This window comes from Amyelois transitella, chromosome 7 (assembly GCF_032362555.1).
Source record: "Amyelois transitella isolate CPQ chromosome 7, ilAmyTran1.1, whole genome shotgun sequence".
Taxonomy (NCBI): domain Eukaryota; kingdom Metazoa; phylum Arthropoda; class Insecta; order Lepidoptera; family Pyralidae; genus Amyelois; species Amyelois transitella.
In genome coordinates, this window is record NC_083510.1 from 1,112,542 (window position 1) to 1,130,624 (window position 18,083).

General features: G+C 36.5%; 1 protein-coding gene across 1 annotated transcript; it reads left to right on the top strand.

Annotated features, from left to right (window-relative positions):
- The first annotated feature begins 899 nt into the window (after positions 1-899).
- Positions 900-17,442, top strand: LOC106143490 (peroxidase-like). Its single transcript, XM_060945183.1, has 13 exons — positions 900-910; positions 4,460-4,570; positions 5,526-5,665; positions 6,117-6,281; positions 7,751-7,938; positions 8,558-8,762; positions 9,765-9,962; positions 10,509-10,653; positions 11,910-12,070; positions 14,914-15,077; positions 15,822-16,020; positions 16,839-16,944; positions 17,337-17,442. The coding sequence occupies exons 1-13, from the start codon at positions 900-902 to the stop codon at positions 17,419-17,421; spliced, it is 1,878 nt and encodes a 625-aa protein (XP_060801166.1). The 3' UTR covers positions 17,422-17,442.
- The last annotated feature ends 641 nt before the right edge of the window (positions 17,443-18,083 follow it).

Below are 18,083 nucleotides of genomic sequence, written 5' to 3' on the forward strand. Positions count from 1 at the left end.
TGTTTATCGCTCTTTTCAAGATTATTGGTTTTGTCTACCTCGCAAGGGATATAGACGTGACTATATGTATGCATGCTATATGGCGCATATAAATTGTAATGACTTCAACTGATCTGTCTTCCGAACAATTTCAACAGGAACGATGGACTTACCTAAGTTTGGACGAGATAAAATAAAGGCACGTTACGTGCGTGTTTAATACCTGTATTATTTTTAAATAGTGTAATGATTATCCCAATGTTTTTTACAATTGTAAAATTTATTAACTTTAAACTTTCCATCAAGATGGTTCGTCAAAATGTACTGGATTCATTTTTCTCCTCCAAAAATCTAATCCAAATGATCGAATTGCTATGCAAATGACTGCATCTAACTGATATAGTAATATGAACATGTTCTGGTTAAGTCGTAGTTTTATAAAAAATAATAGGTAGCATACATACAAGTCAAGACATATGTTACTTTATCTATATTCTTGGATATATGGCAAAAAGATACCAAAGGCTTATTTGCTCCGATTTTCTATCTATTTTATACCTTCAAGAACAAAGAGCCAAATTACCTTACACTCAATTTTACACACGTTCGAATCAACATCTCCCATTCCTCTTGTTACAAATTAAAACGCCGCGTTTCAACCGCCCGTCTGCATAATCCTACAGACTCTGCGTGCATAGTGTAAGGCGATTGAGTCAGCGCGCGCCTCGCGGAATGTTGAACGGTTCTTGCAGACCCTTATTGACTTTAAAAGTGCATCCGTTCATTGACGTGTTAACCTGTTAATCTATTAGGATTGTAAAAGATTAAGATTGTATAACGCGCGTACATTGAAAAGTTGATTTTTTTTATTATCTGAAAAGAGGAATGATTGATGAGTGATTGAGTGATTTTATGTATGTATGTTGTTGTTGTATATTGTTTTTCCTGGAGTGGTAGAAACATTCATTTTTCTTTTATCATGGGCTAGCTAACTTGCCACCATCAAAATTTTATAATTATGCATAAGACATGCGCGACGCTGTGTTATTATAATTATTACGCGATAAATACTAGATATACTTATAAGCAATAATTATTGCTATTCCGTTTTTTATAATGACGTGAAATGGGATAGCGATAGCGAATAATCTGACTCTGTCTACCTCGTAAGATGTAGTAAATGCGTGATATTTGTTTTAAATAATTTCACTGGCTGTTCATCAATTAATATACCTACAAAAATTAAACAGATCTTCCTTTTTTGATACCGAATAAAAATAAAAGTTACCTATTTCATACAAATGAAATGAAGCTGTGAATACCTTTGTTAGTCATGCAAATCAACAATTTATTTTAGGGTTCCATAACGAAGGGTCCCATCCCTATGCACTGTATATTCGTCAGTCGTGTTATTTCTCCCTAAGCCAAATACTATCTACATAATATTTGCATTCCCTAAACATGTTAATAGGTTCTTGAAGTGGTGAAATTTCAACGTAGATTATCTAATTTAATGTAGATACATACATCATTGTTATTTTAATTCTTGAATTCAGTTGTTGATAATGGTGTTGACATTTTTCAATTCGAACCAGTACTTTCTGAGATTAGCGCGTTCAAACAAACAAACAAATTCTTCAGCTTTATAATATAAGTATAGATTCATTTTTGTTTTTCTCAGTTACCAGATCATTACGAAAACAACTGGCCCTAGTTTACCCAGACAGTCGTTTTGTATGTCAAGCTTAGTGTCAATTAATTGGCAGTGGTCAATTAGTGACCAGTCTGTCTATTGGCCAGGGATACAATTAAGGAGCGTTTACCACAGCGCGTCCAACTGTATGAAGACGTAATCTTGGTTTGATCGGGAAAACCGTTTTTGTTGGATCAAGGATTGAAAGCTTTCTTGGGTCTCTTCTTAAATTTAAGTGCTAACTCTTGTGGGTGGAGTTAATTGGGGCATTCTCCATTTTTTCTCTTTTCGCTGTTTTTTTTTATTTGTTGGTACGGCACATAACTGAGAAGAGAGTTATTTGTAAATGTCGCTTTTTTGTTTTTACATCAAACATTTAAATACATACATACATACAATCAAGTCTATATCCCTTGCGGGGTAGACAGAGCCTACAGTCTTGTAAAGACTGATAGGCCACGTTCAGCTATTTGGCTTTAAGATAGGATTGAGATTCAAATAGTGATAGGTTGATTGCCCATCGCCTAAAAGAAGAATCCCAAGTTTATAAGCCTACCCCTTAGTCGGCTTTTACGACATCCATGGGAAAGAGATGGAGTGGTCCTATTCTTTTTTGTATTGGTGCCGGGAACCACACGGCACATTTAAATCAGTAAATAAATAATTTTACAATGTCAAACGAAATCACCGGCATTTCTCCAAAACCTATTGTACCCCTGTCCCGACCAGGCCCACGTCAATGCCCACGCGTGGGACTGACGTGTTAACACTTAATTACAGTCGCTAACTATTGCCATGGACACGTGTACCTCGTTAAATTCAGACCCTTCAATTTGACCGTCATGGCTGGCGTGAGTTATACGAGATAGCGATTTTTGGATGAGTCTGTTTTTGGAGACTGTTGGCTCTTTGGGGGATAAATAAAGATGAAATTATACGAGTATCTAGTGAAATTAATTAGTGGGTCACGTCTATGTCCCTCACAGGCTAGCACCCTGTCACTATTTGAATCTCAATTCTATCATTAAGCCAAACAGCTGAACGTGGCCTATCAGTATTTTCAAGACTGTTGGCTCTGTCTACCCCGCAAGGTATATAGGCGTGATTATATGTATGTATAAAATAAAGGTACGTCACGTCACGTGCGCGTTTAATACCCGTATTAGTGCATCTATTGACAGCTCTTCCGTCTTTCTGTTGTCTCCGACCAGTTATCGACTCTTCAAGTTTATAACTTGCACCAACCAACGTTTAATCGATCACATGTAGTGTATCCTAATTGGCGTAAACTTGTGGGTGCATATCATAGACTCGATCTAAACCAAACGAGTGCCCTGGACAGCGAACGTATGATATGTTTAATGGCTTGTAGATAACATTTTATAAACCCATTAATTATAGTCGATTATAAATTATACATTGTTTTTTGAGTAAATATTAGATACTAGCAGTGCCCGCGACTTCGTCCGCGTGGAATAGTTATTTTGGGTATCATTGAAGCCCTCAAGGATGAATAATTTCTCCCGTTTTTTACACTTTTTTCATTATTTCTTCGCTCCTAATAGTTGCAGCGTGATGTTATATAGCCAAAAGCCTTCCTCGATAAGTGATCTATTCAACGCACAAAGAATTTTTCAATTCGAACCAGAAGTTCCTGAGATTAGCGCGTTCAAACAAACAAACTCTTCAGCTTTATAATATTAGGGATAGGCTTGCAAACTTGGATTCTTTTTAGGCGATGGGCTAGCAACCTGTCATTATTTGAATCTCAATTCTATCATAAAGCAAAATAGCTGAACGTGGCCATTCAGTCTTTTCAAGACTGTTGGCTCTGTCTACCTCGCAAGGGATATAGACGTGACCATATGTATGTATGTATGTTATAATATTAGTATAGATATTCCCAGAGTTAGTTGGGGGCTTACAATGGTTAATTGCCAGGTAACTTATCGTTAAAACATGGATAAATTATTTCATACTCCAAGCGTTACATCCTCACCTCTATGGAGAGAAGTCCGGGGTACGCCTTCGACCATGATTCTGGATTGGGTAAGTCAATTTTTACATGAAGCGACTCCCATCTGACCTAAGAAACCTTTCCAGGGAAACGTAACCCAAATTGGATCATGTTTGACAGAATGTGCAGGATTCCTTACGATGTTTTCCCTAAGCAGATATACATGGAGGGTGTGGAGGGAAAGGTCGGAGTGGGAAGACCTAGACGAACGTATCTTGATCAAATTAAGGACGTCCTGGTAAAGGGTCAGGTCAAAAGTACACGAAACCGCCGAGCTTGCATGAAGAGAGTTATGAATGTGGATGAAGCGAAGGAAGTATGCAGAGATCGTGGCAAGTGGAAAGAGGTAGTCTCTGCCTACCCCTCCGGGAAAGAGGCGTGATTTGATGTATGTATGTTTTCCCTAATTGTAAGAGCATCTCAAAAAAAGGTGATTAATACATCATGGCCGACGTGGAATTCGAACCTGTGCCTTAATGCGCATCACGCACATTTTATATATATACATTCTAATTTAAACCGAATTTTTCCGTATCCAGTTCTCGTATATAAAACGTAAACTATAAAACAATTAACTGATAAATTATTGTTAATTTTGAGGTTATTCGCAGGAAACGTTAACAATCTAACCAGTTTTATTCGAGTTCCTTTTAAAATATCAACGACCTTACATTATTTATTTGTTACTCAGTGAAGAGACACCTTATAAGATAAAAAACTTTTCTTTATTTGTCTAAAAAAATGACAACATATTATTTTTCTTCTTTGAGGGTATTTATTTCAATATTTAGTGTGTGTTATGGCATATTTTATGATTCTTATCTTGGAACGGAAATTGGTATTGAAGAAATCAAGAGATATAACAAAATCAATGCGACTTTGTAAGTATATTTTTGATATAATGATATTTTTATTTAAAAAATAATTATTTTTACGAAACTCCAACTGACCTACTCCATATTAACTTCATTTAGGGAACATAGACGGCCTCTGTGGCGCAGCGGTTGTACGCTTTTCCGTGACACCGTCGCTCCCGGGTTCGCATCCCGACCAGAACATACTGAGAAAAGAACTTTTTCTGACTAGCCTGGGTCTTCTGGTATTTATCTATATAAGTATTTATTATAAAATATAGTATCGTTGAGTTAGTATCTCGTAACACAAGTATCGAACTTACTTCTAGGCTAACTCAATCTTTGTAATTTGTCCCTTATATATTTATTTAATTTAGTTTAGTTCGGTGGTTTCCCCATTGGCCTCTCTTATCGCAGTATTTGAGTTTGACAGAAACCCTACCAGATCAGATCCCATATCTTCGTTCTTCTGTCAATACTGTCACCACTGCTGCCTGGTGACAGAGGAATGCTCATTTACCGGCGGCATTTATTGGCGATGGGCTAGCAACCTGTCACTATTTGAATCTCAATTCTATCATTAAGCCGAACAGCTGAACATGGACTATCAGTCTTTTCAAGACTGTTGGCTTTGTCTTTCACGTATGTATTTTTTTTTTGACGTGACCACGTCTTATTATTCGATGAGCCGGCTACACGCACGAAAAAACATGACTCATGCGGCGTTACCTCGCTCTGAGGCGTTCCATGTAAGGCTTGAAGTGCAAGCGAGAGCGCGGAACGAGCGACAAAGAGGCACAATCGGCCTTCGCGTTCGGCAGCGTTCGACATCCGTCTCTCTCCTACTTGAGTGAGCGATGCGTCTGCGTAGACATGCTACCATTCCATCAGTATTTTCTTAACACATTGTCACGTTCAACTGTCATCAGTAAACCGACTTTACAACCGATTTTTTATTTGAAATTTATGACCTTTGCTACAGTTGGTGCACAAATGATATTGAACCATGCAATACCAATGAATGGAAACGTATTGATGGTTCCTGTAATAACATCAATCATCCTAGTATTGGCGCCGCTAACACTCCGCAAGTCCGACTGCTGCCTGCTGTGTATGACAAGGGTACGTAATGTCTACTCTGTCGTGGAGGGGTAGGCAGAGGCTACATCATTCCACTCTGCATACTTCTTCCGCTCCAAAAACATTCATAATTCATTTCATGCAAGCTTCGGTTTCGGGTAATGAAATGACGTTCCACCAATTTTTATTTAGTTTTTGTAAAAATTTATTACAACGTTATTTATGCCGTGTGGTTTTTGATACTTTCGAATCGAAACACTCTATCTTTTCCATAGATGTCGTAAAGCCAAATAGCTAAATGAGGCCTTCCAGTATTTTCAAAACTATTGACCTTGTCTACCCCGCAAGGGATATAGACGTGATTATATGTAGGTATATTTATTCACAGAAGACATAGCCACATACATACACGAGGTACTAAATAAAGTAATTTTTATTTTCATTTATTCACTTTGTTACATGAGTTAGTTCAGTTATTTTTTCTTTTTCACAGATTTTGAACAGAAAACAACTAAATCAGGATCTCCGATGCCGTTATCTCGCTATCTGAGGACGCGTCTCCTCTCCGAAGGTCGCGTGCCTGACCAGGTCCTCACACAACTGACCACTCACTTCTTGGTGTTTGTGGTCAGCGACGTGTTATCCGTCCATGACACTGGTAAGGTTTAATACACACATAGGTACATGTCCACGACACTGGTAAGGTTTAATACACACATAGGTACACGTCCATGATACTGGTAAGGTTTAATACACACATACATATGTCCATATGGTCACGTCTATATCCCTTGCGGGGTAGAGCCAACAGTCTTGAAAAGACTGAATGGCCACGTTCAGCTATTTGGCTTAATGATTGAATTGAGATTCAAATAGTGACAGGTTGCTAGCCCATCGCCTAAAAGAGGTATTCCAAGTTTATAAGCCTATCCCTTAGTCGCCTTTTACGAAATCCATGGGAAATAGATGGAGTGGTCAAAAGGGGTAAAAAAAAAGAGGTAGACTCTGCCTACCCCTCCGGGAAAAAGGCGTCATTTTATGTATGTATGTATGTATGCTTGATGCGCATTAAGGCACAGGTTCGAATTCCACCTCGGCAATGATGTATTAATCACCTTTTTTTGAGATGCTCTGACAATGAAGGAAAACATCGTAAGGAATCCTGCACATTCTGTCAAACATGATCCAATTTGGGTTACGTTTCCCTGAAAAGGTTGCTTAGGTCAGATGGGAGTCGCTTCATGTAAAAAATGACTTACCCAATCCAGAATTATGGTCGAAGGCGTACCCCGGACTTCTCTCCATAGAGGTGAGGATGTAACGCCTAGAGTTCGAAATAATTTATCCATGTTTTTACGATAAGTTACCTGGCAATTAGCCATTGTAAGCCCCAACCAACTCTGGGAATATCTATACTAATATTATAAAGCTGAAGAGTTTGTTTGTTTGAACGCGCTAATCTCAGGAACTTCTGGTTCGAATTGAAAAATTCTTTGTGCGTTGAATAGATCACTTATCGAGGAAGGCTTTTGGCTATATAACATCATGCTGCAACTATTAGGAGCGAAGAAATAATGGAAAATGTGTAAAAAACGGGGGAAATTATTCATCCTTGAGGGCTTCAATGATGCCCAAAATAACTATTCCACGCGACATCATATTTTACGACATCCATGAGGAAGAGATGGAGTGGTCCTATTCTTTTTGTAATGGTGCCGGGAACCACACGGCACCGTAGTACGTAAGGTTTAATTGTTATATTAATCGTGTGTTATATTAAACGTTATATACAAAGTGCCGTGTGGTTCCCGGCTTCAATTAAAAAGGACCACTCAATCTCGTTGCCATGGATGTCGTAAAAGGCGACTGAGGGATGGGCTTATAAACTTGAAGTTCTTCTTTTAGGCGATGGGCTAGCAACCTGTCACTCTATCTCAATTCTATCATCAAGCCAAAAAGCTGAACGTGGCCTATCAGTCTTTGCAAGATTGTTGGCTTTGTCTACCCCGCAAGGGATATAGACGTGATCATATGTATGTATGTTATTCAAAAACTTTATTACTTTCTTAAATTTTCTATTGGAATCTCTTCTTTTTCGTTATTTTATAAAATTAATAATCTTTATAGTAAACTACATAATATGGAAACAACATTGCTGTACCGAAAAGGGTGAAACTGACAGAGAGTGCACGCCCAACAGAATTCCGGACGATGATCCAGTGTTCAGATTTTCCAATATCAGATGTCTCAATATGACCAGGCCGATATCCTTCCAGTCTGTCGGCTGTACCGAAAAGGATACGGTTCCTGAACGGGTAACGTATTGAAAAGGTTTTTATAGAATTGACGTCATACCACCTAAATCTAAATATAACTACTACCGCTTCCAAAGCGCATGTGTAGAAGAAGCGGCGGAACGAACTACACTGCAGCATTTTCATATAATCTATGCGTATATAGATTAGGAATATATATATATATATATATTACCAGCTGTCCCGGCAAACGTTTTTTTCCCATATAAATATAGGGTGGACAACCCTTATCACTAAGGGGTATAAAATATAGATGTTGGACGATTCTCAGAGCTTCTCAATATGCTGACAAAATTACATGAGAATCGGTCAAGCCGTTTCGGAGGAGTACGGGAACGAACATTGTGACACGAGAATTTTATATATAAGATATAAAATATACATATTATAGTTAAGGAATTTTACTTTACACATAAGTTTTCAACTAAAGGCGACTAAGGGATAGGCTTATAAACTTGGGATTCTTCATTTAGGCGATGGGCTAGCAACCCGTCACTATTTGAATCTCAATTCTATCATTAAGCCAAACAGCTGAACGTGGCCTATCAGTCTTTTCAAGACTGTTGGCTCTGTCTACCCCGTAAGGGGTAAAGACGTGATCATATGTATAAGTTTTCAGGTCGTAACAACAACACCTATATTCGACTTGTCTCAAGTTTACGGTCATAATATTGACAACTTAAACCGTAAGGGAAGATTATATCAAAATGGTTTATTGAAATATGAGTATGAAAATGGAAGAATTTGGCCACCTTCTTCCAGAAACTCGAATCATTTGTGTTCTCTCAACCAGCGACCAGCCGAAACTAGATGTCACGATACACGTAAGTGTTTTAATATAAAACATAGCACATACATACATACATAAAATCACGCCTCTTCCCCGGAGGGGTAGGTAGAGATTACCTCTTTCCACTTGCCACGATCTCTGCATATTTCCTTCGCTTCATCCACATTCATAACTCTCTTCAAGCTCGGCGGTTTCGGGTACTTTTGACCTGACCCTTTACCAGGACGTCCTTAATTTGATCAAGATACGTTCGTCTCTAAAACATAGTGATTATTAAAATTCCTTAATCTTATTTGTAACTAGACGCCGCCCGTGATTTCGTCCGTGGAATCAATCCCACGGGAGCTCCGGGAAAAAAGTAGCCTATATGTTATTCTGGGTTTTCAGCTACCTTCATACCAAATTTCATCGTAATCGGTTCAGTAGTTTTTGCGTGAAAGATTAAAAAACATCCATACTGACAAGCTCACAAACTTTCGCATTTATAATATTAGTATGATATACATTCTTGTTGATAGTCGTGTCAAGGCCATCATATACAATTAATAATTATCCGTATAATCAGGTCTATGTCCCTTGCGGGATAGACAGAACCATTATTCTTGTAAGATTGACAGGCCACGTTCAGCTGTTAGGCTTAATGATACAATTGACATTTAAATTGTGACAGGTTGCTAGCCCACCGCCTAAAAGAAGAATTCCAAGTTTATAAGCTTATCCCTTAGTCGCCTTTTACGAAATCCATGGGAAAAAGATGGAGTGGTCCTATTCTTTTTTATATTGTTGGCGGAAACCACGCGGCACTTAATCATTAATCAATTATTATATTATGTAACCACATTTATTATTTCAATATTTTAAGTCTTAAAACATTAGAAGCATGCTGAATCAGTTATATTATTTATACAGCCGTCACCATTTGAATCTCAATTCTATCATTAAGCCAAACAGCTGAACGTGGCCTATCAGTATTTTCAAGACTGTTGGCTCTGTCTACCCCGCAAGGGATTTAGACGTGATTATATGTATTAATCAGCCGAACAAGGTCCCAATTCAATCCTCGGTATCAATCTCTTCACCATTTGGACTTGGCGCCATCACAATAAGGTGGCAAATGAACTAGCAACGTTGAACCCTTGTTGGAGTGATGAGAACCTCTTTTACACAGCGAGGGATATAAATATTGCTGTCGTGATGCAGATATTGTTCTATGAAATGTTACCGATTTTGATGGGTGAGTGTTGATTATTTATTTTAGTTAGATTGATTATAAGGATTTTTTGCAAAAAGTAAAGGCTTTGATATTATGTTACTATCGGGCAGTAATAAAACATTTTAATACAATCAAGAATATATGTGATTAACTAGCTGTGCCCGCGACTTCGTCCGCGTCGAAAAATTATTTTGGGCATCATTGAAGCCATCAAGGAAAAATAACATTTTTTTTTCACATTTTCCATTATTTTTTCGCTCCTCAAAGTTGCAGCGTAATGTTATAGGTATAGCCTAAAGTCTTCCTCGTTAAATGGTCAATTCAATGCAAAAAGAATTTTTCAATTCGAACCAGTACTTCCTGAGATTAGCGCGTTCAAACAAACAAACAAGCAAACTCTTCAGTTTTATTATATTAGTATACCTAGATTAAATACATATATAAAGCCAAAGATATATAGCGAATTCTCTACTTAACTCCAATGAAAATAGCATGCTTTTTTGAAGAACATACCTAGGTTAATAGCATGACGATATAAAAGAGATAAACTGTTTTAAATTTATACAGGTCGTGAGAATTTGCTGCGAGACAGCGTCATATCTCCTTCCCGTGGGTTTAGAGACTTATACAACCCGAATGTCCTGCCGAAAATGTCTCTGGAATTCCCTTTTATGTGGCGTTATATTCATACTATGCAGGAAGGGGCGATCAAGTAAGATATTTCATGTAATATTTAAGTAAGTATAAAGGCTATGGTTGACTTCATATCGTCTTCTGGGAAATCATTCGTTTATGTAATCTTTATATCAGGCAAGACGCATTTATAATATACTAGCGACCCGCCCCGGCTTCGCACGGGTGCAAAATTCGGAAAAAATCAATATGTTTATTTATCAAAATAGGTATTTCTCCATTATTTAATAGGTGTTATTATACATAAAAACCTTCCTCTTGAATCACTCTACCTGTTACAAAAAACCGCATCAAAATCCGTTGCGTAATTTTAAAGATTTAAGCATACAGACTAAAATAGCGACTTTGTTTTATACTACGTAGTGATACTAGTTAAGTCTTATTTTATTTTATCTCTCTGTATTGTCATATCTACACAAAATAAGAGCAAATTTCGAATCGATGGATCTAAAGGTTGATCATAATGTTTTTATCAATTTCTTAATTCCAATTAAAGTGTATTTGCTTGAATTTTTTTAACGCAGTAACGGTATCACGGGATATCACTTCTGGTTACAATTCTGTTCAGTCAGTTACAACGCACAAACTACACAGGGGCTTATATATTTATTTATTTTTTTACCGGCCAAATTACACAGATCGAGTTAGCCTCGAAGTAAGTTCGAAACTTGTGATACGAGATACTAACTCAACGATACTATATTTTATAATAAATACTTATATAGATAAACATCCAAGACCCAGGCCAATCAGAAAAAGTTCTTTTCTCATCATGCCCTGGCCGGGATTCGAACCCGGGACCTCCGGTGTCACAGACAAGCGTACTGCCGCTGCGCCACAGAGGCCGTCATCATCGATCGACGATTGATGTCTGCTACAATGAAATATATATATGATGATGAGAAAAGAACTTTTTCTGATTGGCCTGGGTCTTGGATCTATATAAGTATTTATTATAAAATATAGTATCGTTGAGTTAGTATCTCGTAACACAAGTCTCGAACTTACTTCGAGGCTAACTCATTCAGTGTTATTTGTTCCGCCGCTTCTTCTACACATGCTCTGGAAGCGGTAGTAGATATAGTTAGATTTAAGTGATGTGACGTCAATAAGTGAAAATGAAAAATCTATTCAATTCTATCGAGTTTTAACTAAATGCTCTAACAATTGAATCGATCGACTATCCACTATTGCTTTTAGATCCAAGTATCGATAGCCTATCGATAGTCGATTGGCACACTGCATTGTAGCCATTAAAGATATATCTCTTTTCAGGATGTATGACAATAAAGGTCGTTATCTAAAACAAGTACCTCTTGTAAATCTGACCTTGAGAACAGGATTTCTGGGTGTTGATAACAATTTAGACTTTATTACTCAAGGAAGCTTTAGACAAGCCAGTGGGAAGGTAGATTATACTGTTGATTATGATGTGAGTATAATCTTTGTTTTTAAAGTAAGACTTTATACATACATTTTATCACGTCTATATCCGTTGCGGGATAGACAGAACGAACAGCTTGAAAAGACTGATGTGCCACGTTCGGCTGTCTGGCTTAATGATAGAATTAAGATTCAAATAGTGACAGGTCGCTAGCCCATCGCCTAAGCCTATCCCAGGTTTATAAGCCCTTAGTTGCCTTTTACAACGTCCATGCGAAGGAGATGGAGTGGTCCTATTCTTTTTTTGTTGAAACCACACGGCACATGACTTTGTACTGGTCTGATATGGAATAAAAGTACATAGTGTGTACCAGCTGGCTCTCTGACCTCCCACCTACCTATTCCTGAGAAGTTAGTAAATATGAATCAACGTGCTTATAATAGCCCAAGAGCCCGTGAACGCCAGACATACCTTATTTTGTAAAAGCTGAAAGTTTCTGTAAATATGCCTCTAGTACAGGTAGGAACGATCCCCACCTATGGTACTCAGGCAGTGGTTGCTTTGGCAGGTAGCAGGTAATAAAGGTATACTTTTTTCAACCTGAAATTCGTTAATTTGTAAAGCTCAATTTTTTGATATTTTATCCGTAATAATACACAAACTCGCGTTACTCATTGCCAGACACGTACTATGGTTGCAACCCCTTGCCAGACACCCCTAAACTATAATATTTTGTAACTCTACTTACGTCATTTTGTAAAATCTGAATTTAATACATATTTTTTGGGGAATTATTCAAACAAAGTTTCTGAAGTAGCCAGACAGTTTTGAAGGTTCTATTATCCTGCCAGACGCATTGGAGTGAGCAAAAGATGCAAGAGTGTGGAGTATATGTAGTAACTGGAGCGAGTGGGACAGAGTGTTCGGTTTCTTGCGACGTTTCATTGCGCATCAGCTGTCGTTTATTTTAGGGATGTGACCTGATGAATCAATCCTCAAAAATCGATCTTTTTCCAAAATGTTTTTTACACTGTAAGTATAAATCAAATTCATAAAAAACAAGACAAATGTTAGAATTAACGATCTTTTTATCAAATTCTTTTAACAATTTCTTTTATTACTATTATCATCAATGTATCAGATCAGGTAGAAAACAAAACATTTATTTTCAAATCTTTTTTAATCAAAAACAATAAGATAATTTGACTTAAAGTTCCCAATGATTAATACCTTACCGAATTAAATTTAATTAGTAAAATTTTGACGCTAGTTGCTTACCACCTTGCAAAAGCGAGTTATTGCAGCAATTTCTGCGAGCAAATTATATATGTTGTATATGGAACAATGCTCACTTAAAAAACCCAACAACATACTCGTATGAACCAGTGAATAACGGTTGGATTCTGGAAAATGATCGATACAATTTTAAATAGTTTGCCGGGGATCAACTGCCGAATTATGTTTGTGATTCTCTAAAAACAATATCAGGTATGTAATAAATAGATAAAAACATCTCCCACAGATTTATAACAGTTTATAATTAACTAGATTTTATTTTACTATTGCAGAAACAAATGAAGATAATGTTAACGATCAATCTGAGGATTGGAGTGATGACGAAAATGAAGATATTGACAACGACAGCGACAATGAGGAAAATTATTAAATTTGTTTTTTGAATAAAATTTACTTCATATTACTTAAAAATAATATGAATTAATTGTTTCGTTTTTTCACAGTATTAATATTTTATTTTATAATTCTTAATGAACATTGTTTTCAAAATTTTGCATTCAGACTGTAATGCTTTTATTTAATAATTGTTATAAGAATTTGATAAAAAGATCGTTAATTCTAACATTTGTCTTGTTTTTTATGATTTTGATTTATACTTACAGTGTAAAAAACATTTTGGAAAAAGATCGATTTTTGAGGATTGATTCATCAGGTCACATCCCTAAAATAAACGACAGCTGATGCGCAATGAAACGTCGCAAGAAACCGAACACTCTGTCCCACTCGCTCCAGTTACTACATATACTCCGCACTCTTGCATCTTTTGCTCACTCCAATGCGTCTGGCAGGATAATAGAACCTTCAAAACTGTCTGGCTACTTCAGAAACTTTGTTTGAATAATTCCCCAAAAAATATGTATTAAATTCAGATTTTACAAAATGACGTAAGTAGAGTTACAAAATATTATAGTTTAGGGGTGTCTGGCAAGGGGTTGCAACCATAGTACGTGTCTGGCAATGAGTAACGCGAGTTTGTGTATTATTACGGATAAAATATCAAAAAATTGAGCTTTACAAATTAACGAATTTCAGGTTGAAAAAAGTATACCTTTATTACCTGCTACCTGCCAAAGCAACCACTGCCTGAGTACCATAGGTGGGGATCGTTCCTACCTGTACTAGAGGCATATTTACAGAAACTTTCAGCTTTTACAAAATAAGGTATGTCTGGCGTTCACGGGCTCTTGCTCTATAAGTTTGACCGATAGGCTAAGAATTTGTTACAATCTCAATAAAATATCAAAAGTAATTAAGCCATCTACTTAAAAACAGACTTCAAGTGTTGTGACTATTGATTAGCACAAAAAAGTACCGTGTGGTTCCCGGCACCAATACAAAAAAGAATAGGACCACTCCATCTCTTTCCCATGGATGTCGTAAAAGGAGACTAAGGGATAGGCTTACAAACTTGGGATTCTTTTTTTAGGCGATGGGCTATCAACCTGTCACTATTTGGATCTCAATTCTATCATTAAGCCAAATAGCTGAACGTGGCTGATCAGTCTTTTCAAGACTGTTGGCTCTGTCTACCCCACAAGGCATATAGACGTGACCATATGTATTTATGTATGTATGCAAAAACGTTACATTTCCAGATAGCTGGGATTGGCCTCGGACCATTCCAACGAGCCAATGATATTCTAACAAGCGATTTGGCTAAAAACAGACTGTTCGGTTTCCAACCCTACGTGAAGTACAAGGAATATTGTTCAGGGAAGTCTTACAAAAGTTTCGAAGATTTATTAGAATTTATAGATGCTGAAGTGAGTAATTTCGTGAGCTTAGTCTAGTATTATCTTTCACGTCTTCAAAACATTTCATTATTTCAAAGAATTTATGTAAACTGAAAAAAAAAATTGTTAAGAGTCAAAGACTTAAATTATTGATGACTACAAGTTATGAAGCAAATTTTATTGAATCCAGTTTGATATATTTGTGAAATTTCTAAATGTACACGTTGATTAAATCTATACTTATATTATAAAGCTGAAGAGTTTATTTGTTTGTTTGAACGCGCTTATCTCAGGAACTACTGGTTCGAACTGAATTTTTTTTATCATCACGCTGCAACCATAAGTAGTGAAGAAATAATGGAAAATGTGAAAATAGTGGGGAAAAATATTCCTCCTTGAGGGCTTCAATGATGCCCAAAAAAACTAATCCACGCGGACGAAGTAGCGGGCACAGCTAGTAAATAACAAAATTAAAATACAAATGTACCGTGTGGTTCCCGGCACCAATACAAAAAAGAATAGGACCACTCCATTTCTTTCCCATAGATGTCGTAAAAGTCGTCTCAGGGATAGGCTTACAAACTTGGGATTCTTTTTTAGGCGATGGGCTAGCAACCTGTCACTATTTTAATCTCAATTCTATCATTAAGCCAAATAGCTGAACGTGGCCTACCAGTCTTTTCAAGACTGGTGGCTCTGTCTACCCCGCAAGGGATATAGACGTGACCGTATGTATGTAAAATACAAATTATAACAAATGGACTATTTCCACAGAATGTAGATATTCTAAAAGACGTATACGAAGATGTAGATGACATTGACCTGATGGTTGGTGTGTGGCTTGAAAAACTGGTACCTGGAGGAAGAGTGCCGACCACCTTCTATTGCATTATAGTCGAACAGCTTGTGAGAACTGTAGTTTCTGATAGACATTGGTACGAGAGAACGAACAGACCTCATGCTTTTGATGCGGGTAAGAATATTTTTATTTGTAACTTAATATAACAATTGAAAAACATTGATGAAATTACACGGAAACTTGGGAATGATGGATGGGAATTAAATGAAGAAGTTGATAATGAAATGATCATGACTGTGAACATGGATTGCAGTAACAATATTTCATTGTCAAATGACGAAAGTATTGATGACGGTGTAGGCTTTAGGTTTATAGCAAGACTAGCGGCCCGCCCCGGCTTCGCACGGGTGGACATATTTTTGTGTTTTATATTTTGAAATAAATTTATTTCAAAACAAATTTATGCCTATGTCAATTTTGAAGGTCTATTCTATATCTGTGCCAAATTTTATCAAAATCGGACCAGTAGTTTTTGAGTTTATTCCACACAAACATACAAAAATACAAATCTTTCCTCTTTATTATTAGTGTGGATTGTGGACTTCTAGGATGCCTGATACAGCTGACTTACATCACACTTGCTGTATAAGATAATGTAAAAATATTTTTTTTATTTTAGGAAATTCATTCATGATTTCTAAGCTAACATACATATATACATATGATCACGTCTACATCCATTGCGAAGTAGACAGAGCCAGCAGTTTTGAAAGACTGACAGGCCACGTTCAGCTTGTATTCGGCTTAATAATAGAAATTACATTCAAATAGTGACAGGTTGCTAGTCCATCCCCTAAAAGACGAATCCCAAGTTTATAAGCTGATCCTATTTTAAGGTATGTTTATAAATCTGACCATTTTTAAAAAGTCAGTCGTCGCTTTCATCAAAATTATCAAAGATATCAGATCATCATAAACAAACATATTTTTAGATCAACTTCATGAAATAAGAAAGGCATCTATGGCTCGTTTGCTTTGCGATGTGGGTGACTCAGTTACAGAGATTCAACCCAAACCTTTTATGAGAATAAGACCTGGGTAAGTTTCATCATACTTTCATTTGTATAATCACGTCTATATCCCTTGCGGGGTAGACCGAGCCAGCAGTCTTGAAAGACTGATAGGCCACGTTCAGCTGTTTGGCTAAATGATAGAATTGTGATTCAAATAGTGACAGGTTGCTAGCCCATTGCCTAAAAAAGGATACCAAGTTTGTAGGTCTATCTCTAAAGTAAGAAGTTAGGTAAGTTTCACCTTTTTTTTAGAAGAGTATAACTTTAAATGCTTAAAAACGACAGCCAATGGAACCAATTCTACGACTTACTTCTTACTAGTATTTTCAATGCCAATTTATACGAATTATCAAAAATATGTTTTGATAGTGTAAACAATTAATTAATTCGTTTTTTTCTTATATTTTGTTTTTACAGAAATCAATTAAAACAATGCAAAGATATCCCGTTTATTGATATAGAAGCTTGGAGAGATCTTAGTTGTTCCATGAAGTCAAGCTAGATTTACGCTTAGATACAATATTCCTGGGGGTAAGAAGACAATTGCAAGGCATTAGACGCTAATTTGGAATGACAAATGTTAATAATAATGTCGAATAATTCTTTAACTTAATTAATAATTATTTAAATTAAAAGTTGATGAGTATCTATTGTTAAATCAATTCACATCTGAATGTAGAAAGCTAAGAATTGCCCTATAAGTAAGTTTTTAAGGTAAGAGTATTATTTTGGAAAAATGTAGACTTGAGTTTCACAATCTTTACTAATATTGTAAAGATAAATAATTTGTATTTTATTATTTGTAACGAATAAACTCAAACTAGAGCCTCAAGTAAGGTAAGTTTTTTTTTCAACGAGAATGAAGCCGCGGGTAACAGCTAGTCACTATGAACAATCTGGCGCCTTTGAGACAGTTGAAATAACACTGGCATTACTCTCCGATATCTGAAAGCGATGTACTGGAGCACCCGCTGAGTCACAGTATGAAACACTCGAGATATAATAATGCAGCTCAGAAAATTCCTATCAGTCTATTGATATAAATTTGTCTCTTTTATAATTCTATAGAAGTATTGAAGTTTCTATTGAGATGCCTTTATATGAAAGTCACGTAGGTATGATTACAAGCAATTTTTGGAATTATCATTGAATGATTAATTTTCA

Coding starts and splice junctions, on each gene's coding strand:
- LOC106143490 (XM_060945183.1), top strand. Junction 7,939..8,557: donor AGGATACGGTTCCTGAACGG/GTAACGTATTGA, acceptor ATAAGTTTTCAG/GTCGTAACAACAACACCTAT. Junction 16,945..17,336: donor TTTATGAGAATAAGACCTGG/GTAAGTTTCATC, acceptor TTGTTTTTACAG/AAATCAATTAAAACAATGCA.